Consider the following 25609-nt stretch of genomic DNA (forward strand, 5'->3'; position numbering starts at 1 on the left):
ATCTTGTCCCATTATTCTCCTATATTGCAGACGGTTGCTCGCGTTATCAACCGCCGTTTTGCTTCCCCCGTGGCCACTAATCACAAACAACCTATGACGGAGCTAAAACGTAAAGTACAGCGTTCGATAATATTTCTTCTGGAGTTCTAATTGCTTAAGCTTTTGGAAAATATGCATAATCCGTGTCATAGCATACAGATGATGGCGTGCAGTCCTGTGCACAGAGCTCAGGTCACAAGTCAGTGGAAGCTCGCAACGTCGAACTCGGACAGTCCTTGGATGGATGACTGTTTGACAGCTTGACTCCGGAGAGTTTCTAGGACTTCCGTCCTACCCCACAAAGAAGCACATGTGATACATGTCACCTGAGGCACGCGAATTCAAAACTGCCTCTGGTCACCCAGCAGAAAAAGGGTACCCGGTTGGATAAAGTCATGTTCCTGCAACCTTCTAGCGCGGAACAGGCGGATTGGGTGATCGGGGATAATTATAATCAGTGTGATAGCGGCTTGAGCACGCTTTGTTGCCTGGGGGTTAGAGCACTGTAAGACTTCTCATTGTTAATTATCATTATCATCATCATCCCCGACATCGTATACTCATCAAATGATTCATAATATGTAAGTATAATGAAGTAAGTATACAAAACTGGGAGGATCCTAGTCAGATGTCTAATTTCATCCTGACTAGAGTATTGCAACGAACGGCCTGTAGATCTTTAACAGGGTTCAGCTTGAAAGAGTCAGAAAATACAGAATACGGCAACTTCCATCATTTCGTTACAGCCAAAATCATGTGACACTACTCCAGTTCTCAAATCCCTTAATTGGATCCCCTGTGAATCATGTATAAACTTAAACGTCCTCTGCACCGTCTTTACAAATGCCTCCACAACCAAGTCCCTTCCTACCTCACTGGCTTGAACACAGTATACACACCTGCCAGATCTCTTCGATCTCAGAACCAGCTCCTACTGACAGTACCAACTTTTCTCATTTGGAAGACGGTCGTTTACCAAGAACCCCATGAATGTGGAATTCAATGCCAGTCCACGTCAAAGACCCCAATGCTCTGACAGCTTTCGAATCACAACTGAATACTTATATTTCCTTTCTCTCTTCCTCTTCAACCTGTGCGTTGCGCATAAACTAGTGTGATATTTGTGCGGTTGATGTAGGAATTTGTACCAGATGACTATCCTCCACATGTCTACCATTAGACTTTCATGACAGCACTGCCGAGGCCTTGAACATTATAACATATAACTTCTGAGCAAGACAGGTATGTCGCTCTTTTGAAATCTTAGTCAAAAGCGCGTGCTCGATTGTTCCTCTGACGCTGGGAAATACACACACCAAAGGTTAGGGCTGTTGAAATACTGCTCAACAAGAAGGGAAAGTTAACATTCTGGTTGACAAATGTCATCGGTTCATAAATTGTGCAGATCGATGCTCATGTTTTGATCACTGGATTATCTGGTCCAGACTCGATTATTTACAAACCGCCGCCATATAGCTGGAATATTGCTGAGTGCGGCATAAAAATAAACTCACTCACTCATACTGAGGTGAGTAAATCAGCGGATGTGAGTTGGCTATTTGATAGCCATTGGCCATCTGATCATAAATGTCTGACGCTTAAGTTAAAACTTTTATTACTTTATTACCTTTTTCTTCTGCCCACCCACAATTTGAATAAAATTAGCACGTAAAGTTAAATATAGTAGCACTGGTTGGACAATACATAATTTACAAACAGGCTATGGATCGCCGACAACTGAAGGCAGACCACCATATTAGGGATTTGCACCACTTTCGCCGTTGGCGACTGTAGAAAAAATGAGCAGAGATCTAAGAAAACAAAGATATTACGTTTATATATATTTTCCTTAAGACTTTTGGGACTTACATACCGCCTCTGGGGGCAATAATTTTACGATACACGAACCACCTTTGAAGGTACAGCCACAAACATATTATTCAAAACATATCTAATAATTATGTTTCTTAAAAAAATTCTCAACAATTATTAAAGGATAATTTGCATTATAAAAAAAATCCTTAATTATTTTGAAACCGAAGTATTTATCACTTTTGTTGGAAAAAACCATGAGTAAAGAAAGTCAAGCATTTCACATGTAATTGTTTTCAATTCTTCAAACTTCAAACGCCAAAAAAGTCAGCTGTTCGCCTCAGCTGGAGTACGGATAAAGTGTGTGAAAAACACGAGGAAAACAATACATCAGATCCTCCGAACCGCAGCAAGAGGATCGGGTAAAGATTATTCGAGAGAATGTCCGTCATCAAATTTCGTGGACTACCTCTATTTTTCGTTGCTTCGAAAGCGTATACGCCTGTTCATCACGACCACTTTGTTACCTTTACATACACGGCCAAGTTTCGGTTGTGTGTTGTATGGCGGTACGCCCAGCAATATTCCAGCTATCGAGTCTGAACCAGACAACCCAGTTATCAACGGCATGAGAATCAATCCACGCAACTAGGAAACGAAGACGTGTGGCAACCAAATCACCACTTGGTTACTTGAACTAATTAGAAGCCTCGTAGGACAAGCATGGGATACTTAAGAGCTTCACGGGACACAACGGGTCACCTCCTTACCAAATTCCTGCATGTAACACTAGCAGGTTTTGAATCGAATCTTTACAATTTCCCCAGCTTAAATAACGGATGAAAAAGAACAAGCATCCTTCTGTGGGGTTAAATAGGGAGACAAGTACAACTTTGATACTGGTGTCCTGTAATGGAGGATTTGAATGACCAAACTTCATAAATTAGTGCGTTTCCAAATAAATATATATCCTATACACATTTAGATGAATAAATAAAATTACAACTACAGAATAAATAACCATAACATTTTCACATTTAAAATTTACATGGACTATTTTGGAAGTACTTGTTATCACAAACAAGAGAAATGGTAATAATCGTAAAGGTATAACAGTAAACATTACTACACATGTGGTATTAGTCTGGGAGGACGCTCCAGGCTGGCTGCATGGCGTCCAGATCGGATTCTCCCGAGTCTCTCATATCCCAGATAACTTGCTGCAATGAAAAAATCTGCATCTTTACGGGCTTACCCTCTCATATACCAGTGCTTGTAGCTTTCAAGATTATGAGAGCATTACTGAGAGAAATTTCAGCCACAAAACACATTTTCCACATATGGATTACCATGTACGAGGGTTGGCTGAAAAGTTCTCAGCCTGAGTGGTTTTTCTCCCATCAGGTAGAGACAGGTGTTTGCCACCAATGAGGACAATCATTTAGTGAACCATAGACACAAGAACTACAAACGTACTAATAGTTTTATCTCAACTACAGCTCTTTTGGTAAACCTACCCTCTGAAATCATCAGAAATGGACAAAACTGAATACAGGGCAGTCATCAAGTACTTGCAAAAGACAGGGATGTCCCCAACACAGATACATGCTGACATGGTCTCCACTCTGATGACCCACGCTCAGGAAGGCCTTCAACAGCAACCTCTCCAGAAAACATCAAGCGAGTGCTTGATATGTGGATGGATGATCGACGATTGACTACTCGACATATTGCTAGTGTAGTGGGCATCTCTCATGAGAGGGTTGAGCATATTATCACCAACGAATTAGGAATGACTAAAGTTTCTGCAAGATGGGTGCCAAAGCTCTTGACAGCAGAACAGAAACGTGTCAGGTTCCAGACGTCCCTTGACAATTTGCGTCGTTTTGAAGGAGATCCCGATGATTTTGTGGCACGATTAGTAACCATGGATGAGACCTGGATACATCACTTTCAACCAGAAACAAAACTACAGTCAAAACAGTGGAAGCATCCTGATTCACCAGCTCCGAAGAAAGCCAAGTCTGTTCCTTCAGCTGGATTCCAGGGGTATTCTGCTCATTGATTATCTTGAAAAAGGTCAAACTATCAACGGCAGATACTATGCTGATCTACTGAACCAGTTGCGAGAAGCAATCAAAGCCCAACGACGAGGGATGATCGCTAAAGGTGTCCTCTTCCACCAAGACAATGCGCCTGTTCACAAATCGGTGGTGGCTATGTCAACAATCCGCGATTGTGGCTTTGAACTCATTGACCATCCTCCTTATTCACCTGATTTGGCTCCTTCTGACTTCCACCTGTTCCCCAAAATGAAAAAGAAACTCGCCGGTCGCCATTTTCCAAGTAATGATGACGTCATTTCCGCTGTGACTGATTTTTTTAGGGTAGCTGAAGAAGATTTCTTCCTGACCGGGATTCAGGCCTTGCAGCATCGCTGGCAAAAGTGTGTGAACTTGGAAGGGGACTATGTAGAAAAATAAATTACAAACGTGGACTTTGTAACTTTTGTTCACAGTGAGGCTTAGATCTTTTCAGCCAACCCTCGTAGTACAATACTGCTTGTCTGCCTGGACCACGTCTTCCATGTGCTGACTGTAGAGCTGAACCGCTTTTGGTTTCCTTATCTCTTTCTGAAGTTGTTTGATGATGACTTACATTTTGCTGTTAGAACCTTAACACCAAGAGACATCGTAAATACTGGTCAAACTCTTCGTTTATTAGTCTATGTGATGCACAAGCTTTTTTTGTGACTAAATACACTAGGATCAGCGCTAATACATCTAGCTGGGAGCCCCTTAGTGTGACACATGCACACTTGAGTAAGAAGAGAACCAGCTGACACAGGTAACACTTGCTCCACAGTGGCTGACAGAATTACTAACGACGTCTTTCGACAAACCATATGGTCTTCCTCCCTCCTGTCTCTCTGCATACCCTTGCCAGTTCCACATGTACCCAGTCCTGCTCTCTGCCAGACCCCGTGATCTACTAAGATACTACTCTACAAAGATAGTTTTTGTGTTTTAAATAATGCATCTGAAGGGATCATACTCCTTTTCACAGATATCTCCCTGCTTGGGTCGAAGTGCGTCTGCCTTCCTGGAAAAAAAAGCAACTTTCATTAGGGATCATAATTTGAATTATTTGCATGGCTCAGGTCCCTCTCTTTAAGAATTCTTCGGAATTGTCATTTAAATAGGGGCAAAATTAAGTTTCTGAATAATTCTTTCCTTTGACATGATCGCTCTGAACCCTGTAGATTCAAGCAATGGGCCGCATGACCAGTTTGCCATGAAAGGCGACTATGTTTGACGTAAGATGCAACTAAAGGGAACGGGTGGACAGGCTCGCTGACTTTCGGTTCTCAATTGCGCATCGATGCTCACGTTGATAACTGGATTGTCTGGTCCAGACTTGTTTATATACAGACCGCTGTCATATAGCTTGAATATTGCTGAGTAAAACTAAACTCACTCATTCACTCGCTTGACCGGCATGATACATAAGTTGGCTTGTTACTCAATCCCATGACGAACAGGTCTGAATTGAAAGCCTTCATTTCGGATATATCTACTACTATCAATGTGTCCTCAGTCCTAAATTGTAGTGCATACTCATTGGTTTCATTGAGAAGTAATCAAACCCTTCATGACTGGAAAGAGTGAGAAACCATTGTACTCCTGTTTTCACCTATATTACTTGGTCCAAATTTCTTGGATATGGTGTTTCACTCGATCTAATGTTGGACTCTTCCCATGTCCACATCACAGAACCTGAGGAAACGTTATCCCACTCGTTATCTTGATTTATCAAAAAGATTCCGAAAATTCATTTCGGTGTGAAGGTCTAATTTGTGTTGAAATACATATAAAAAAAGCAACCTTCACTTTCAATCTTGTCAAAATTCATGGTTACCCAAGAACATTGTAACAAATGTCTTCTCATGTCCTTTCCACTTCTTCACTTGGGTATTGCCATATGCTGATACAACGTTAAATGTCAACACGCACACTCACATATGAACTAAAGCAAGTCTCTGTTCTTCCACAAAACGATGTACAAAATCAATGACGCCCACTCACTCCTTCCCATAATATATGCGGTACCACTTATTACAATAACGTACGCATGAGACTATCAGTGGAATGCTTTGAAAGAACGCATTTATTAGTTCATCTCAGTTTCGGTCTTCAAGGAAAAGACATCCATGCACCAAATGGGACAATTTAATGCCACGCATAATTCTGGCATAATTTAAACAGCGTCTGTGATAGCTCTCCTTGAAAATTCGAGTATTTGGCTCAAACATTCTTGAATTGTTGATAAAAGTGAGGGCTTCTCTAACTGGTTCACTTATCTTGTAGATGTATAGAACACCTGCAAGAAGACCAATCCCATTGTGGGTGTATGGAATGATTCCGGAGGTAACTGCCCTTCAGCTCCAGGGCATCCAAACTTTCGGACAAAGCCTTTGACAGTTTGATGTAGACGGTTTTTTGCTCTTTTTACATAATTCTCCTCTTCTTCCGCCGGTCTCCTGCATCTTTCGTTGGTACGAAAGCTGCTGTTCGATTTTGTATCAGGTCAGTGTAAGCTTGGAGACTGCAGACTTTAAGATGCGCAGCTTTTCATCCTTTCACTTCAGAGCATTCTGAAAAAAACTCCCGGCTCTTTTTTTTCTGAAGACCGTAGTGCTCCTTCTAGTATTCCTTTGCAGTTCTCCAGCATCAAACGTTTGGTTGTAAAGCTGCTTTTCAATTTTGTTCCGTCATATCTGATTTTAAGTCATCGTCACTCACTAAACTAGGATCCGGGTATGTTTGATGCCGTTTATCCCGAATGGGCTTCATTTTCAAGGTGTGTCATTGGCCGAGAGGACCCGGGTTAGAATTGGTCTTCAGTATTCCATGCTTGTTTTAAGAGGCAGTTAACAGGATCGGCTGGTCAGGCTTTCTGACACATGTTATCGCAACTGCTTTGATACTCACTGGATTGTCTGGTCCAGACTCGATTTATTTACACAACGTTGTCATACAGCCGGAATATTGCTGAGTGTGGCGTTAAGTAACAGGCCAACCAACTATTATATTATGCAAATATGAATATACAGCGTAACATACTGAATCGCAGACTTTAATGTGTAGAAATAACTAGACTAATTACACTTTTGAATATTTATTACAAACGTGGAAAAAAACCCAAAATATACCAACTTATGTACAGGATATGCGCATGAGAAGGAAACTTGGTTCTGCCTTATTGTCATGTCATTAGATACATAGTACAAACTGCATTTGAAGGAAGGGGATAGAATAGGTCTTCAGCAACCCATGCTTGCCACAAAAGACGACTAGGCTTGTCGTAAGAGGTGACTAACGGGATCGGGTGGTCAGGCTCGCTGACGTGGTTGCTACATATCATCGGTTCCCAATTGCGCAGGTTGATGCTCACGCTCTTGATCACTGGACTGTCTGGCCCAGAGTCGATTATTTACAGACTGCTGGAATAGTGCTCTGCATATAGCGTAAAACTAAACTTACTCACTCACTAGTAGTACAAATAAAATCCAATTGCTATCATTACTGAAAATATATGTTGTACGAGTACCTGAAAAAAGGATATTTTCCTTGACAATGCATGTGAGAAAGACTATTTTGATTTTCAAATAAAAAGTTAGTGATTCAAAACTTTCACTAGAAAACTCAAAAGAGAGCTGGATTTCATAAATATCAATGCCATCTAACTCAATACAAAAATATACTTTTGCATATGATTATGTTTGTCGATAATTTGGAGAGTGCAGTGTTTTCGACACCCAACCCAATATTATCATTTTGTAACCTAAAGCTACATACATCTGTAAAACAAGTGAACTATATACACGAGTAATGACATTGATGTGGTTTGTAATCTGCTGTCTGCTCCTGAACCTGTCACCGTATTACTACCGGGTACCCTGACGGTAACAGGCCGTCCACGTCTTTTCCCGTCAGCCGACCTGAAAGAAGGCGAGCGCATGCATCATCTTAAGTTGTGGTACCCGGAGAGCTTGGCATGTTTTCACAAATTGTGAACAGAAGTAGCGTTTTCTAAATCCAAACGTAACCGTCCAACTTGCTCCCCCAAATTTATAACCCTGAAATAGGATCTACCTCACGTTTACGTTTACTAATCGTATATTACACGACCGCTTTGACTCAGTGTGCGAAATAGCCATTGGACAGTTAGCCCGTGGCTAGTAAAATTGCATTAGGGCCAGTAAATCTTCACAGTCACTGGCCCGACTGGCTAGTGAATTTCCATGGGGTCATTTCATGTTGTACATATATCACTCTCTCCAACGTGTCAAGTTCTAATAGACTATTAAGTCGTGCAAGAGTTTGACCTGATAATATGATGGCATTTCACCTTTTTGTAATCTTTAGCTCCGTATCCAATCTCGGGCTGCTGAATTAGTTTGCGTGCAAGCTACTTTCAGGCAGAGCTAACACGACTGGCATCAGGAAACTATTTTGCACACTGCTGCCGATAAGACTTACATTTTAATTCGCTCCATATTCACAAAATTCGTCCCTTATGGCATTATTTCGGGGATGTTATGGACATCTGGCCAGATCAGGTATACGTACTTGAGCGCTACGAGGACCGTCTCTCCCGGCATGCCCGTTATTTCCGCTGAAGCTGTCTGCCAGCTGTTTCCGCTATCGGTGCTCGTCTCCAAAACGAGGCCAGGGAAAGGCGACTTGAGACTTAGTCGTACATTATCATTTCTGAAATGAAAAAAACTCGACCCATGAAGATCCGGGTTAGAACTGATCTTCAGCAACCCATGTGTTTCGTAACATGCGACTATCAGGATCGGGTGGTATCTCTGACTTCGTTCACATATGTATCGATGTTCATGCTGTTGATCACTGGTTTGTCTGGTCTAAACTTGATTATTTGCAGATGCCACCATATAGCTGGAATATTGCTGTTTGCGGCGTTAAACGTGCGTGCGTGTGTGTGTGTGTGCGTGTGTGTGTGTGTGTGTGTGTGTGTGTATGGTGGTTTGTTTGTCTTTTAAACAAAAAACAAATGTATGATATACCCCACAGGCACATGTTCTGAAAAAAAAAACATCTCTAAATATTTATGAATATCAACATAAACGTAATTTTTTTACTGTTTTCAAATGTGAATTGTTTTCACAGTTAAACATCTTTTAAAATCTATTAAACTATATTTACTGCTACAAAATATATTTGTCTTACGCTGATCTAATTTTGACTGACTCACTCGAAGATAGGGTAGATGTGGTAGCCAAGTGTCTGGAGCGTACGCTCGACACGTCCAAAACCCGTGTTAGATTCCAAGCATGGGTACAATGCGTGGAGCTCATTTCTGGCGTCCCCTGCCATGAAGTGACTTGAATGTTGTTAGAGGAGGCGTAAAACTATATGCACTCACACGAAAATACTATTACTTCCTCATAATACAAACCTTGCGCCAGGGGGCGGTACCCGGTATGTGATGTTCAGTTTATCAAGGGCAGGTAACTCCTGGTATCCCAATGAATTTGCAAAATATATCCAGTCTTTTCGTTTTTCACTGTTGCGTGTCTCCTCTTCCATTATATCTTCCCATGATGCCTTGTGCCACGCCCTTTCCGCCAGAGCAAGCATTCTGGGAAATATCATGTAAAACAGGTTGCCCTGTGTTCGAACTGTCTCGCTCCATAAGTGGCCTTGCATTCCTGAAAAATCAGAGAATTAAGAAGTACATGAACCTAGACAATAAAAAGAAGTAGGAACCGTAAATCTTCAACTTAATGTAAAAGTGAAATTAACTTAAAACAAAATGGTCTTTTTACAGGGGTGAATCATGCATTAATGTCACTCTTGAAACTGACATTGATAAGTGGAGGAGTGAGTGAGTGAGCGAGTGAGTGAGTTTAGTTTTACGCCGCACTCAGCAATATTCCAGCTATATGGCGGCGGTCTGTAAATAATCGAGTCTAGACCTGACAATCCAGTGATCAACAGCATGAGCATCGGTCTGCGCAACTGGGAACCGATGACATGTGTCAACCAAGTCAGCTAGTCTGACCACCCAATCCTGTTAGTCGCCTCCTACGACAAGCATAGTCACCTTTTATGGCAAGCATGGGTTGCTGAAGGCCTTTCCACCCCGGGACCTTCACGGGTCACAAGCGGAGAAGGTCGTTATGGTAGTCTCGTGGTTAAAGCGTTCGCTCGTCACGCCGAAAACCCGGATTCAACTCGCCACACGGGTACAATGTGTGAAGCCCGTTTCTGGTGTCCTTCGCGGCGTAAAATAAACTCTGGTTCTTGAGGTTGCATAATTTGGGCCAAAACACGTTTCGAGTATTATACACAGTTAATGGTTAGATCTTATTCCTTCAGATGAACTACAGGATGCGCAGACATATCGGAAAACAAATGCATGACATCTGCTCGTAGTTTCTTCACGAACATCTCAAAACAATAACAAGTATGATTTCCGACTTTATATGCACTGGTACATTCTATTCTTATTTACACAATGGAACATAACCAAGAAAAAAAAACAAAATGATAAATATTTGCACAATGATTTGAACATTGTCTCCTTCATTTTGACATTCTGACACGGTCCGAGTCAAACTTCAGGTGCCGGTGTAACGTAGGCGAAGAGAGGACACAGGATCATAGCTGAGTTTGACGTGAAACTAAACTCACTCACTCACCCACCAAGGAGAGAGAAACGTGAGTCAAAGGACCTATTTTACTCCACTGACAGTAATGCTGAACTTCAACATGGCTTCTGTTTCTTTTTGTGCGGACTTAAAAGCAGTGAAACATCAAACACTTGTCGATGAAGTGGAAGTAAGGACGTAGGTTCTATCTCATCCAGCGGATTTAATTTACTCACCAACAACGTTTTCCGGTTTTGTCAGAGGTATACACTGGCTACCGTCCTCGCCGCACAGTTCCTCTTTCGTCATGGGGTCGCCGCTGCGCCGGACGTCAACGTTTTCGTACACAGTGTCAGGCATGTAACCGAAAGTCTTATAGGTGTCGGTGAAACGGGTGGCCCAGTAGTACCCTCTCTCTTCTGGATCCGGTTCATACGGGTGGTCAAAGTAGAGGTGTGTTGCATGCGCTAGAACCACCTGTTAACACAAGGAATGTTTGTTGTTAAACGCTTCTCTCGGATATTCTAGTTATACGGTATATGTCTAGCAGTACAGTGAGTGAGTGAGTTTAGTTTTACGCCGCTTTTAGCAATATTCCAGCAATATCACGGCGGGGGACACCAGAAAATGGACTTCACATATTGTATCCATGTGGGGAATCGAACCCGGGTCTTCGGCGTGACCAGCGAACGCTTTAACCACTAAGCTACCCCTCCGCCCCTCTGGTAGTACAGACAATCCAGTGATCAACAAAATGAGCATCGATCTGTGCATATGGGATACGATGACGTGTGTGAACCATTTCAGCGAGTTTGACAACCCAATTTCGTCTGTCGCCTCGTAACAACACGCATTTTAAAAGGTTAAGTGTAACCCGGATCGTCACATATACAAACAGAAAATATGCCACGTCTTTCTTGTTTTATGCAATGTTCTAAAGAAATTCATCTTTGTTGTCCCTACGGCCTCCAAGACTTCAGTCTGGAGGACATTTCGGAATAAGGCAAGTATTACTGTCTGTCCGTGGCCTACATTGAGTAATATTTTGACACTGTGACGGTGACACTAACCTTATATCCAGCGTTGGCCAGTCTGTATGCTCGGGTAGATACACCCCACTCCCACACGTTGTCCCATGCGTACGCCAGGACGTCCTCATTAGCCAGGAGTTCCCTTTTGAAGGGTTCGAACACGGACTCCATCAGACCATCCTCCCATCCTCCGAGATTCAAGTTGTGGAGACTGGTGATATTGGCGACCTTCCTTGTGAAGTGTTCCTTCAGACTGACGTTAGCACTCAACAGCGCCTGACAAGCTGGTGATTCCATCCACGCGCCTCTAGCCACTTCATCACCTCCAAAATGGAAGGTCTTCAATGGACTGATGTCTTTGTGAAAGTCAACAAACATATCAACTATGTATTTAATAAAAATGTAAGTTGAATCAATGCACGGGTTGATGGCATTGTCCTTGAACATTTGAATGGACAGATAATCCGACGGGTCGTCAACGTCCACCAGGCTGTACGTATCGGCGTTGTCAAGGTCACCGATATCAAGGCGACGCTGTCGTCTAGCTTGCATGGCCAATATAGCCGCATGCGCATGTCCGGGTGAGTCTACTTCCGGTATTACTTCAATATGGCGAGCCTTAGCGTATCGCAAAATGTCTTTGTAGTCCTCCACTGTGTAGAATCCTGACCCGGATGTTGTGTCATCTGGGCCTGACCCGAGTTGGCTGATGACGCATTTCTCTTCATCAATGTCATGACATCTTTTACCTCCAACCTGAGAACAAGTTAAAGAAATACGTGACATGGTCAGTGTTAGTGATCTACAGCCTTTGTGTATATTGTATATTCTAAAGGTTTTGTATTTACATGTTTGTTTTACATCAACATCAGTGATATTTTAGCTATTTTTCTGCTCCTTAATGACAGGGTGTAATTTATCTAAGTTAATGTATTATGAATGTAAAACTTGTATTAGTCACGAAAATACGTGACATTATCATTGGAAGTACTTAAACTAGTAATTAGATATTGTATTTGGTTATGAAATGCAGCTTCGACAACAGCTAAACAGTGTCATACCCATGTACTCGTTTTGACTCACTGTCTTAATCCATAAACGCTGAAGGATTCACTGGCTGGTTGAATGATTTGATATTATTATTAAGCTAATTGCAAGCTGGCACTCCAGCCGACTTACATAGTTGTTTGAGTCGTTTGATATACTGACCTCGATGGTCTGGCTCTTACCGACATAGCATTTTGCGCCCTTCCTCTTCATCTCTTCCTTGATGACTTCATCCCTCACAGATCTGAGTGGGGTCGTCCAAGCACAGAACATTCAGTCCCCAGATATATATGACTCTTTGATGTGACTCACCTGGCTACTAGTTCATACAGATATATAATCTCCACACCCAAGCCATCCTTCAATTACTCCAACACTCACTAACCCGGGATGACTCCTCCAGACCTGGATTCTCCAATCCTCAATTTACACTCACTCACATGAGAATCTACATGGATCATTCCATCAATAACTCACTTGCGTGAGCTCCTCCAGACCTGATATTTCCACCCTTCAGCTGACACTCACTCACCTGAGAATCTACATGGATCATTCCATCAATAACTCACTTGCGTGAGCTCCTCCAGACCTGATATTTCCACCCTTCAGCTGACACTCACTCACCTGAGAATCTCCATGGATCATTCCATCACAAACTCACTTGCGTGAGCTCCTCCAGACCTGATATTTCCACCCTTCAGCTGACACTCACTCACCTGAGAATCTCCATGGATCATTCCATCACAAACTCACTTGCGTGAGCTCCTCCAGACCTGATATTTCCACCCTTCAGCTGACACTCACTCACCTGAGAATCTCCATGGATCATTCCATCACAAACTCACTTGCGTGAGCTCCTCCAGACCTGATATTTCCACCCTTCAGCTGACACTCACTCACCTGAGAATCTCCATGGATCATTCCATCAATAACTCACCTGAGTGAGCTCCTCCAGACCTGATATTTCCACCCATCAGCTGACACTCACTCACCTGAGAATCTCCATGGATCATTCCATCAATAACTCACCTGAGTGAGCTCCTCCAGACCTGATATTTCCACCCTTCAGCTGACACTCACTCACCTGAGAATCTCCATGGATCATTCCATCAATAACTCACCTGAGTGAGCTCCTCCAGACCTGATATTTCCACCCATCAGCTGACACTCACTCACCTGAGAATCTCCATGGATCATTCCATCAATAACTCACCTGAGTGAGCTCCTCCAGACCTGATATTTCCACCCTTCAGCTGACACTCACTCACCTGAGAATCTCCATGGATCATTCCATCAATAACTCACCTGAGTGAGCTCCTCCAGACCTGATATTTCCACCCATCAGCTGACACTCACTCACCTGAGAATCTCCATGGATCATTCCATCAATAACTCACCTGAGTGAGCTCCTCCAGACCTGCAATCTCCACCCTCCAGTTGACACTCACTCACCTGAGAATCTCCATGGATCATTCCAACATTGACTCACCTGGGTGAGCTCGTCCAGACCTGGAATCTCCACCCTCCAGCCCTCGTCCTCTGTCAGGTGAAAATGGAACGTGTTCAGTTTGTACCTAGCCATGGCGTCCAGCAGTTTCATCACCGACTCCTTCCCGTGGAAGTTTCTGCCCACGTCTAAATGCATCCCCCTGTATGCGAACCGAGGAGCGTCCTCAGTGGTACTCTTGTACAACTTCCCATCAGAGCTGTACTTGAGAGCAAGGCTGAGCAGGCTCTGTATTCCATAGAAGATACCGTCGGACGAGTTGGACCAAATTTGGATGACTTCATTGACCGGATCGACAGTCAGAGAGTATGCTTCTTGAGATGAGGTGATTTTTCCATTCATGATGACTTGTGGGTCTCTTTGAAGTAGCTGGATGCATCCACGTTGTGGTGGCGCTGATGTGCTGACAGTGATGTTGGAGTAGCCTCCCTTGGAGAGTTCGTCTGAATTAAAACTGTATCACTGCATTGATCACATGACAATTGCTACATGGATGCCATAACATTTTTCAAATATCTACGTTTCCCATTTTACAGACGAGTGAGTTTATTTTTACGTCGCACTCAGAAGTATTCCTGTTATAACTAAATATTCGAGTCTGCGCCAGACCACCCAGTGATCAACAGCATAAGGATCGATCTGCCTCTCTTATACCTTGACCACAACTGACCTTTAAGGTAGTCGGCGTCAGATTGAAACAGGGGGTCAGTTGTAATAATATTAATCGCTGTTAACATCATCTCAAGGCTGTCATCAATCACCATAGTAACAGGGGTTGGAATAACTGGATGCTGAGATGATTCCATGTTAGTCACGTCCTGGATCATTCCATATCTTACATCAGGGGTGTACGGGTCGTACCTGAGTCAATAGACAGGATCAATGAATAATATTACAAACACCACACATATGGTAACTATCTAACAACTACTATGATATTTTACTTAATTTCCTTAGTACGGAAATGTTCTAATTTTTGCTTTTTAATGATGAAATACACTCTTCGGTTTCTGTTAATTTTGTTTTTCTTGATTTTTTTAACACCTCGCTCAGTAATATTCAGTGTATATGACGGCGGTCTGCACATATTCGAATCTAGAATTGCCAACTCAGGAATCATCATCATCATCATCATCATCATCACCAACATCATCACCAACATCATCATCATCATCATCACCAACATTATCATCATCGTCGTCATCGTCATCATCATCATCGTCATCATCATCTATGCAGTACGGATAGCGTGGTATAATGAGTGAGTTTAGTATCATCATCATATGATTGATCGAGTCTAGTTTTACGTCGCACTCCAGCTATAAGGCGGCGGTCTTCAAATAATCGAGTCTGGATCAAACAATCCAGTGATCAACAACATGCACATCGATCTGGGGCTATGATGACTTGTATCAACCAATAAAATGATATAAACCAAATCAGAGGGAAATACTGGAATCCCCGTACCTGTCTTTCAGACCAGGAGTGTCATACCGCTTCCATTGGTTGACTGTAGTAAAGTCCCCCACAAACTCTAACCCAGGTCCCTGTGTACTGGCGATGGTCCGAGCCTTGAGTCCCTCAGCCCATATGTACCAGTTGGGCATCATGTCCGTCTTGGACACTGACCAGTTCTGAACCCGGAACTTAAGTTTCCGAACCTCGTTCGACTTCAGTGGCTTAAACTCAATAGTTGGCTCCATCTTAAACAGGCATCCCTTAACATGTTTGATCGTCATCTGCTCGAGCATCAATTCCGGTTGGTCATCAGGCACCATGTAAATGCTGCAGTAATAGATGCCCCAGTTGCCCTTGACAACGTCTTCTGAACCTGTGTTCTTCAGAGTGACTTCTGCAAGAAACGTGCTGGTGCCATCCTGGAAGTTGTCCAAGACTGAGTAACTGAGGGTGACCTGCTCTGCCATGTAGTCTATGACGGACTGGTCTACCAATGGCAACGGTTCGACTGGAAGGTGAAGAAGAATAGCATGTCATACTTGAAATGGTCTTTCACAGTTGTCACACTAGACACGACACAAAGTCATTTTTGTTCATGTCCATACTGAGAGAGAGAGAGAGAGAGAGAGAGAGAGAGAGAGAAAAAAAAAATGGGTGCCTCCTAAGGATGGGGACACCACATTAACTCGGTCCGCCTAGTAAACTGCAAGAGCTAATATAATCCCCAGGGGGTTCAGATTAAAAAACGATGTGCCGATATGTTGGACATCCATTGATCCAGCGAAAATCAATGCGGCTTCGAGCAGTTGAACTGGACATCGACGCTATGCAAAATGCTAGCATGATAGCAAAAGCAAGACACTCACTTCCATGCAGTGTTACAACTCGGCTGAATCTCTGTTGGTTGAGGGATCTGAAACATAGAGTTGCAAACGTCATCGACAGACTTCCGCTTTTTTATATGAGCTGATATTTAATGTAATTTCGTTCACTGCTCATCTGTACGGTTCGTACACTGATGACCCAAAGAATATTAAATCCGTCACTTTCTCCAAGACCTCCAGAGTATGTCTTTGTGGGAAAAAACTGGGATCAAATTATTGTGAACAACACAATTTCCTTCAAAAGAAATCAAAACAACATCCCACCCAAGAGTATTGAATCCAGAACTAATCGATATTTCTTGAATGTCTGGCACTGACTGTTTGATCATACCGTATGGTACACTGTCGATACTGTCAAATTCACACATATTTAGTGTTTGACCAGCTTGTTCAGAGCTACTCCACGTATGCATTTTCCGGGAGGTCAAAAAGCGCAAACGGCAGGTCGAGTTAACTTCATTCATTAGGGGTACAGACACAATGTTATTCATGTTGCGTTCGCGCGAAGCATTCATACATTGGAAATAATAAACATACCTGTAGCTTCTTTTCTGAAGACAATGAGATACCAAACGGCAGCCTTAAAGCTTTACTGTTCGGGTTGATAATCAACTGACAAAGGTGCACCCCCTTCACAATAATAGACCCAACCAGTTGTGACACGGTCACGGAATGCATGAGAATTTAGTTGATCAGGTCAGGCTGATCAAGCGTTCCTTATTGTTTGAATTTTATAAGGCTGCATTTCTCGGGCACATTTTTTGCTTCAAAAGTGACGAGGGCGGTAGGACTTTATTTCCAAAATTTCATAGAAATAATAGTGACGAGGGAGGAATACGTTTTTCTTTTTTTCTCTCATAAATGCCGCTTGGGAAGTTTAGCACGTGTTAATGTGTTGTAGACTCAGTCACACTCGTTCTTATAGGCACTCAGTCATGAAGTGGACAAATGGATGATCGGGAGGCGGTCAATTCAAAATTATTTTTACTTTTTTAAATGGCACTAAAACACAGTTACGCGCACAAACAGAAGTGACGCACTGATGCCCGTGAAACATTTCACCGTTTTATTTAACCTAATATAGATCTCTATCTACATTTAAGACAACCCCTGCAACTCTCGGATTGCCATATTATCTTGAATTGTGAATCTTTTGTTTGCTACAAATATATCTTTTCCCTGGCTGATTGATAAATATGATGATGATATATATATGTGGAAATAGATGTGCTGCACAGCGATGAAATGCCGTCATTGTTTATCTGCGCCGATATACATGACTTAAATAAACAAACGGACTATGATATTTGTTGGAATACATAACACTGTCAGTTTGACACTTGGTATGGAATCTAAAGAAACATGTTATGGACAGTTGCTAAATACAATGTTTGCATTTGCCTTTGTGTTCATTCATTCATTCATTCATTCATTCATTCATTCATTCATTCCAGCCCGTTACCACGTAGCAACAGAACTGCCAAAGCAAAACGAATTTGACGTCGGGCTATTAAGGTTCTCAGTGCACGCCCCTATGTAGAGCCGGGTTATGATTGATCTTCAGTAACCCGTGCTTGTCGTAAGAGGCGACTAACGGGATCGGGTGGTCAGACAAGCTGACTTGGTTGACACATGTCATCGCATCAGATATCGTGGATCGATACTTATGCTGTTGATCACTGGATTGTCTTATTCACACTTGATTATATGCAGACCACCGCCTTAGAGCTGGGATATTGTGGACTGCGGCATAAAACTCTCCTACTCAACGTGTCTCACTGCCGTAGAACGATGCTCATGACGCCGATCACTGGATTGTCTGGTTCAGACATGAGCATATATAGAGCGCCGCCATATAGCTGGAATATTGCATACTGTGGCGTTAAACACCAAACATAACAACCAAATCTTAATGTACACTTATGTGATGACCCACTCAACTCCAGACATTCCATGGACCAGCCCTGATCACCTTGTCCTGAGCTGAAGAGTGTCTGATGGTTTGACTAGGACGTTGCCGTTGGCAATAAACCAGGTGTTTCCGCCGTCTTTGCTGTACTGGACAGTCAGCCCTGGGTACGTGGTGGTCAGTTTGAGGAATCCCTTCTCTTCCCTGTAAGTACAGTGAGAAGTGTGTATACATTTCGCTCATGGAGTCATTCTGAGATTGTGATTTGTTGCACTGTATAAAACACATGTCTCAAACTTTAAAACCAAAACGAATTTGCTAATTTTGTCATAACGAACAATTACTAACGCTGATTGCAGACTCCAGAGAAATCGAAAAACCGTCACAGAGGAGACACTGCAATACATTCGCTGAAGATGTCCGATTAACATACAATCGAATAATTGTTTGTTGCAAAGGCAACTAATGATAAAGCTCGGTGACATTGCTTTTAAAACATTCCCCGATTGCGGGGATCGGGATCCATTATACTAATATTAATTTCGGACACTATTTCGATCACCTCATATAATGCAAAATAACTGAACCAAGCATATATCAACGAATGAACAGTCCATTTGATTTCATTTTACATCAATGAATGGCTCACAAACACAAAACTAATAATTGCAACAAAGCCACGCGAAATCGACAGACCAAATCTGATGATTTGTCTCATAATTTTGGACACACGAAGGAAAAGTTGTTAGTTCGTGTCACCTTTATACGCGGGGTGGGGTTGGGCACGGAAACATTTTGTTTCAATTATTAGATTTTGTGAGTGAGTTTAGTTTTTACGCCGCTTTTAGCAATATTCCAGCAATATCACGGCGGGGAACACCAGAAAGTGGGTTTCACACTCTGTACCCATGTGGGGAATCGAACCTGGGACTTCGGCGTGACGAGCGAACAGCTAGGTTACCCCACCGCCCTTAGATTTTGTGTCAGAGATCAATTCATCGGTCTCATATGGAATAAAACGGACGGTAATTACAATTTCCATCTGTGAAAGAATGGTTGGCTCCGCATTTTCAATATTCCCCGTGTGATTCCATTGGGGAAAATATCCACAGCGAAATACTCACACAGCTCCTGGTGGTGGAAGTCGGTATTTAATTCCCTTAGTTTCTAGACGCCGAAGTTCATAACGACCAATCTGTTTAGCGAAAGACTCCCAGTCTTCTTTCATGGCATCCTTGCCAGCCTCGGTCCCGCTCTCGTCTTCCCATGGTGCTTTGTGCCACGCTCGCTCAGCCAATGAGAGCAGTCGAGGGAAAAGTCGTAAGTCCACCTGGTCTTGTGTTCTAGAAGTTTCTGTCCATGAACAAGCTTGGATTCCTGGAATCAAATGGAGTTTAGCTCTCAGGATAACGATAAAAAATATAATGATAGTCAGAAATACATGAAAACAGAAAGTATAAAATAATGGCTGACCTGCAATCTAAATTTGATTTTCAACTTAACAGAGAACTGGTTGTTGTTTATGTAGCATAATGGTTGAAGCGTTCGCTCGCGACGTCAAGGTCCTGGTTTGATTCCCCACATGGGCGAAATTTGTGAAACTTATTTCTGGTGATATTCCTATATCTATTTCGTGATGTTCCTGGTATAGTGGTAATAGCTATGTAAACCCATACTCTCTCACGCATTCATTAATTGAAGACACATCCGGTCAGTTAGACCACCTTACCATGTTTTCAGCTTTAGCTAAGGATTTGTCTCATTTCGTTTTGGTCACTCCTTCAAAACATACATGTTTTGTCTCTGAAAAAAAGGTCATATTGAGGTTTCGACCACAATATCCTCCTGGACTTCTGTCATGTCCAAGAGTTATTTTGGTTTTATTGACGTAAAACCAGATGCTAAATATATCGTTACGATTTTACAGTGCTGACGGCAATATTTCTCAAACATCACACCCTATGTCGCGAAAAGGGCTGATATGGAAGAGACACAATTAACCATTTAAAGACCAACGTTAAGGACCCTGGATAACGAAATGGCAGATAACCGTGCACTCATAAACCATAATTCCAACCAGACCAATGCTTATCGTATCAGGCGACTAGGAGAAATGGCAGATAACCGTGCACTCATAAACTATAATTCCCACCAGACCAATGCTTATCGTATCAGGCGACTAGGAGAAATGGCAGATAACCGTGCACTCATAAACTATAATTCCCACCAGACCAATGCTTATCGTATCAGGCGACTAGGAGAAATGACAGATAGCCGTGCACTCATAAACTATAATTCCCACCAGACCAATGCTTATCGTATCAGGCGACTAGGGGAAATGACAGATAGCCGTGCACTCATAAACTATAATTCCCACCAGACCAATGCTTATCGAATCAGGCGAATAGGAGAAATGACAGATAGCCGTGCACTCATAAACTATAATTCCCACCAGACCAACGCTTATCGTATCAGGCGACTAGGAGAAATGACAGATAGCCGTGCACTCATAAACCATAATTCCCACCAGACCAACGCTTATCGTATCAGGCGACTAGGAGAAATGACAGATAGCCGTGCACTCATAAACTATAATTCCCACCAGACCAACGCTTATCGTATCAGGCGACTAGGAGAAATGACAGATAGCCGTGCACTCATAAACTATAATTCCCACCAGACCAACGCTTATCGTATCAGGCGACTAGGAGAAATGACAGATAGCCGTGCACTCATAAACCATAATTCCCACCAGACCAACGCTTATCGTATCAGGCGAATAGGAGAAATGACAGATAGCCGTGCACTCATAAACTATAATTCCCACCAGACCAACGCTTATCGTATCAGGCGACTAGGAGAAATGACAGATAGCCGTGCACTCATAAACTATAATTCCCACCAGACCAATGCTTATCGTATCAGGCGACTAGGGGAAATGACAGATAGCCGTGCACTCATAAACTATAATTCCCACCAGACCAATGCTTATCGTATCAGGCGAATAGGAGAAATGACAGATAGCCGTGCACTCATAAACTATAATTCCCACCAGACCAACGCTTATCGTATCAGGCGACTAGGAGAAATGACAGATAGCCGTGCACTCATAAACCATAATTCCCACCAGACCAACGCTTATCGTATCAGGCGACTAGGAGAAATGACAGATAGCCGTGCACTCATAAACTATAATTCCAACCAGACCAACGCTTATCGTATCAGGCGACTAGGAGAAATGACAGATAGCCGTGCACTCATAAACCATAATTCCCACCAGACCAACGCTTATCGTATCAGGCGACTAGGAGAAATGACAGATAACCGTGCACTCATAAACTATAATTCCAACCAGACCAACGCTTATCGTATCAGGCGACTAGGAGAAATGACAGATAGCCGTGCACTCATAAACCATAATTCCCACCAGACCAACGCTTATCGTATCAGGCGACTAGGAGAAATGACAGATAGCCGTGCACTCATAAACTATAATTCCAACCAGACCAACGCTTATCGTATCAGGCGACTAGGAGAAATGACAGATAGCCGTGCACTCATAAACTATAATTCCCACCAGACCAACGCTTATCGTATCAGGCGACTAGGAGAAATGACAGATAACCGTGCACTCATAAACTATAATTCCCACCAGACCAACGCTTATCGTATCAGGCGACTAGGAGAAATGACAGATAGCCGTGCACTCATAAACCATAATTCCCACCAGACCAACGCTTATCGTATCAGGCGACTAGGAGAAATGACAGATAGCCGTGCACTCATAAACCATAATTCCCACCAGACCAACGCTTATCGTATCAGGCGACTAGGAGAAATGACAGATAGCCGTGCACTCATAAACTATAATTCCAACCAGACCAACGTATCAGGCAACGAAGGGATCGGGTGGTCAGACTCGCTGACTTGGCTGCTATATGTCACAGTATCCAAGTTGCGAAGATCGATATGTTATTAGAAACAGAGGCTAGAACACGACCGGGGGCGACACAAGTCGCTGTTGTCACGTCATCGGCCTCCAGATTGTTTGTGACGACATCCGAAGGCATGTTCTGTGACGTGAAAAATGTGTTCATCACTGACCTGTGTTTGTGGTTTGGTGCACTGTAGTCATCAGCTACAGATTTTATCCAAATTAGCTAGGTATTTTTCGTTATTTTTCATCAATTGTAGAAGTTCTTTTACGGCGTCTCTCCTGCGTCTGGTAGTCAAAGCGCGCCTGCAAAATAACACTGATACCACAGATTCATCATAAATCTCCAAATTTGTTATAACCATTATCAGTAGTGATTGCTTACCTGCAATATTTTCTGGTCTCTGTAAGGGGGGACAACTCTCGTCATTTTTTCCACATGCATCCTCTCTCGGGAGCGTAGCTCCAGATCGCCTCACTTCAATCAAGGAGTAGAGGTTTTCGGGAGTAAAGCTGAACGTTTTCTTAGCATCAGTGTACCTTGTTGCCCAGTAATAGCCTCTTTCTTCTGGGTCGGGCTCGTCGGGGTGGTCCAGGAAAAGGTGGGAGGCATGAGCCATTACGACCTGTAGATAACAGATAAAAACAATCAGTAATCCTCTTTATTACATATCACACATGAATGTCGCTTTCTCATTGGCTAAGCGCCTTTCTATTGTTTTTCAATGTACCCAGCTTACAGGCGATGTATTTGTTTCAATGTACACCGCTAGGAATGCCGAACTAATTTGGTTCTTCATGTAACATTGAATCAGGCATGGTGCACGGGAATTACCGATGTTTTGCAAATGAAACTGAATGGAAGGGAGATAACTCTAAATTTGTTTTCCTTGTGTCGTCTTCGCAATGGCGACGAAATGATTCGCCATACTACGAGGCTGTACCAGTGCTTAAAACAGTTCAAAATTAACATTCAGGTGTTCGGTAAGATAAATACGTTATTCACTGGTCCCTCGGGGTCCATGGGCTCATGTACCCTCGACCAGGGAGAGAGGAACATAAACAAACCTCGAGGGTATATGAACCCCATGGACCCCTCGTGAACAGTGAACAGCAGTAACTTATATTGTACCACTTGGTAGATAACGGTGTTAGTACCTACACCGAAACGTCGCGCCCATTCCAATACAGAAGCTGACAATCCACAGGTCAGCCCTCATGATTCCAACTACTATAATGCCTCTCAAAGAATCAGCAAGCCACACACTACAACCTACAGCCGCGGCCGAGTTGGCATCCGCTCTGATCCAGCATTAAACGAATCTTCGGATCATGTACCTTATATCCCTTGTTGGCCATGTCGTACGCTCTTCCTCCAGTTCCCCACTCCCAGATGTTGTCCCAGGCGTAGCTGTACAGGTCTTCGTTCTCAGCAAGATTTCTGTCAAAGACCTCATTTCCCTGCCGAATGAGACCGTCCTCCCAAGCTGCCAAATTTAGGTTTCTCGCAACCGTCAGATTGGCCAAACGTTTGAAAAAGTATTCCTTGACCTGCCCAGTGGACACGGTGTCAGAGCCAAGCAGGGTCTTGCAGGCTGTGGAGTTGACCCAAGCCCCTCTACCAACCTCGTCACCTCCATAATGATAGACAGTCAGCGGTTGAATGTCTTGATGTAACTTGATTACTTCCTGCATCACATGGTCGATGAATCTGTGACAAACAGTTTAAATAATATGCTTTAGTATAAGTTGGAGCATGGATTACCGAAGTTAGTCAAAGGACGCCAGAGCAAAAAAAAAGTGCCCAGTCTTACCTATCCATAGAGACACATTCCGTCTGGTGGAAAGGAAAATCTAACTGTGGAAATTACATGAATGAGTCGCGAAATACATGCCACAAACATGAAAGGTGCTCTTCACAATGACTCAGTAAAGTCAATAATATGGGTGTGGGTAGGATACAGCAGCTCAACAGGGTGACGCACTGAAACCAATGAACAATGCTGGTGCAAAGCACACGGGAATGCGCATCGCTCTATACTTGACAAAATCTTGAACGTGACTCAAAACCCCTTCAACCTTATTTTCATTGTTTGTATTTATGGACATCTGTTAGTTTTCATCATGAAGCAATGGAACCTCTAAAAACCGGCAGCCATCCAATTTGGCATGCTCTCTATATCGGCACTAAAATTCGGTCCCGGCAGAAGCTGGTTAATTTATGATCATTTACGCGTCCTCTAATCCGGCGTCGGTCTATTCCGTATTTCGGCACAACAAAGACAGCCCAACTGACCTGCTTGTACTGTTATTAATACTCTCGTAACCGGTATCTGATATCTTGGCTCTCCTGTTGATTTGCTGAACGTGTACCAACAGCACACTGGATTACCATTGGCAATAAAATTCATCGATGTCGCGACTAATTTGAATGACATCAAAAAGACCAGTCTGTTACACATAACTATGTTTACTGATTCCTGTAAATGCAATTTTGGGGCAGACACAAAAATCAGAATATAGGTACAGGTAACCAGCAATTACTAGTATGTCATACTGACTCAGAAGCAAATATATCCAAGAAAGCCCAAGCTTAGAAAATGTGGCAAGTGTAGATTTCTTTAGAAGAAAGTTTCAGGGCTCCATTTCATTACATTACTTTTTCAACTATGAACCTTTTTCAGTAGAATATGTTCATTTCAGAGACTAGGTATTAAACTTTTCAAAGATGTGACAGAAATTACGGTTTTCCTCGGTATTGATAACACAAGTATTATCGTGTCACACTTACGTGTAGGTAGATTCCAAACAGGGATTTATTGAATTGTCTGTAAACATCTGTGCAGTGATGTAACTTGAGTTGTCGCCCTCTTCAGCCAAGAGATACTTCCGGCCTTCCTCCTCACGGCCTTGACCTTGGAGGACCTTAAACCTCGCTTCCATTGATTTCACAGCAGCGCGGGAATGTCCCGGCATGTCAAACTCCGGGATAACCTGAATGTGCAGTCTGTTTGCCTCCCGTAGAATTTCCCTGTAGTCGTCTGTTGTGTAAAACCCGGAACCGGAAGTGGAATCTGTCGGACCGGAACCAAGTTGTGGATATAGGCACGTCATTTCCGTGAGATCGAAGCATCTCTTCGAGCCTATCTGAAAATACAATCTGTATGTTTCGTATCTATTTATGATCAGTTTACATCAATTTTTAACATAAACGTTGTAGCGTTTAATCTCTATGTTTGCGGTAAAGCTGCATTACGATAATCATTGGTTGCTAACCCGGATCTTCAGGGGTCAGATTGTGAACTCAA

The 25609-nt window shown here is 42.8% G+C and overlaps 1 protein-coding gene across 1 annotated transcript in view; it reads right to left on the reverse strand.

Moving 5' to 3' along the window:
- Positions 1-7013: 7013 nt before the first annotated feature.
- The window catches only part of LOC137259882 (uncharacterized), a 34947-nt gene continuing 16351 nt past the window's right edge, over positions 7014-25609 (reverse strand). Inside the window, exons 5-18 of the mRNA XM_067797519.1 lie at positions 25093-25448; positions 23640-24012; positions 22687-22927; positions 19492-19744; positions 18431-18571; positions 16441-16487; positions 15584-16082; positions 14787-14977; positions 14099-14559; positions 11602-12318; positions 10768-11008; positions 9337-9589; positions 8484-8624; positions 7014-7852 (exon numbers count right to left, since the gene is read on the reverse strand). Coding sequence (XP_067653620.1) covers positions 7702-7852; positions 8484-8624; positions 9337-9589; positions 10768-11008; positions 11602-12318; positions 14099-14559; positions 14787-14977; positions 15584-16082; positions 16441-16487; positions 18431-18571; positions 19492-19744; positions 22687-22927; positions 23640-24012; positions 25093-25448 — 4065 coding nt within the window. The 3' untranslated portion in view covers positions 7014-7701. The remainder of the gene's footprint in view (positions 7853-8483; positions 8625-9336; positions 9590-10767; positions 11009-11601; positions 12319-14098; positions 14560-14786; positions 14978-15583; positions 16083-16440; positions 16488-18430; positions 18572-19491; positions 19745-22686; positions 22928-23639; positions 24013-25092; positions 25449-25609) is intronic.

The sequence above is a fragment of the Haliotis asinina genome, chromosome 13 (genome assembly GCF_037392515.1).
Source record: "Haliotis asinina isolate JCU_RB_2024 chromosome 13, JCU_Hal_asi_v2, whole genome shotgun sequence".
NCBI lineage: Eukaryota > Metazoa > Mollusca > Gastropoda > Lepetellida > Haliotidae > Haliotis > Haliotis asinina.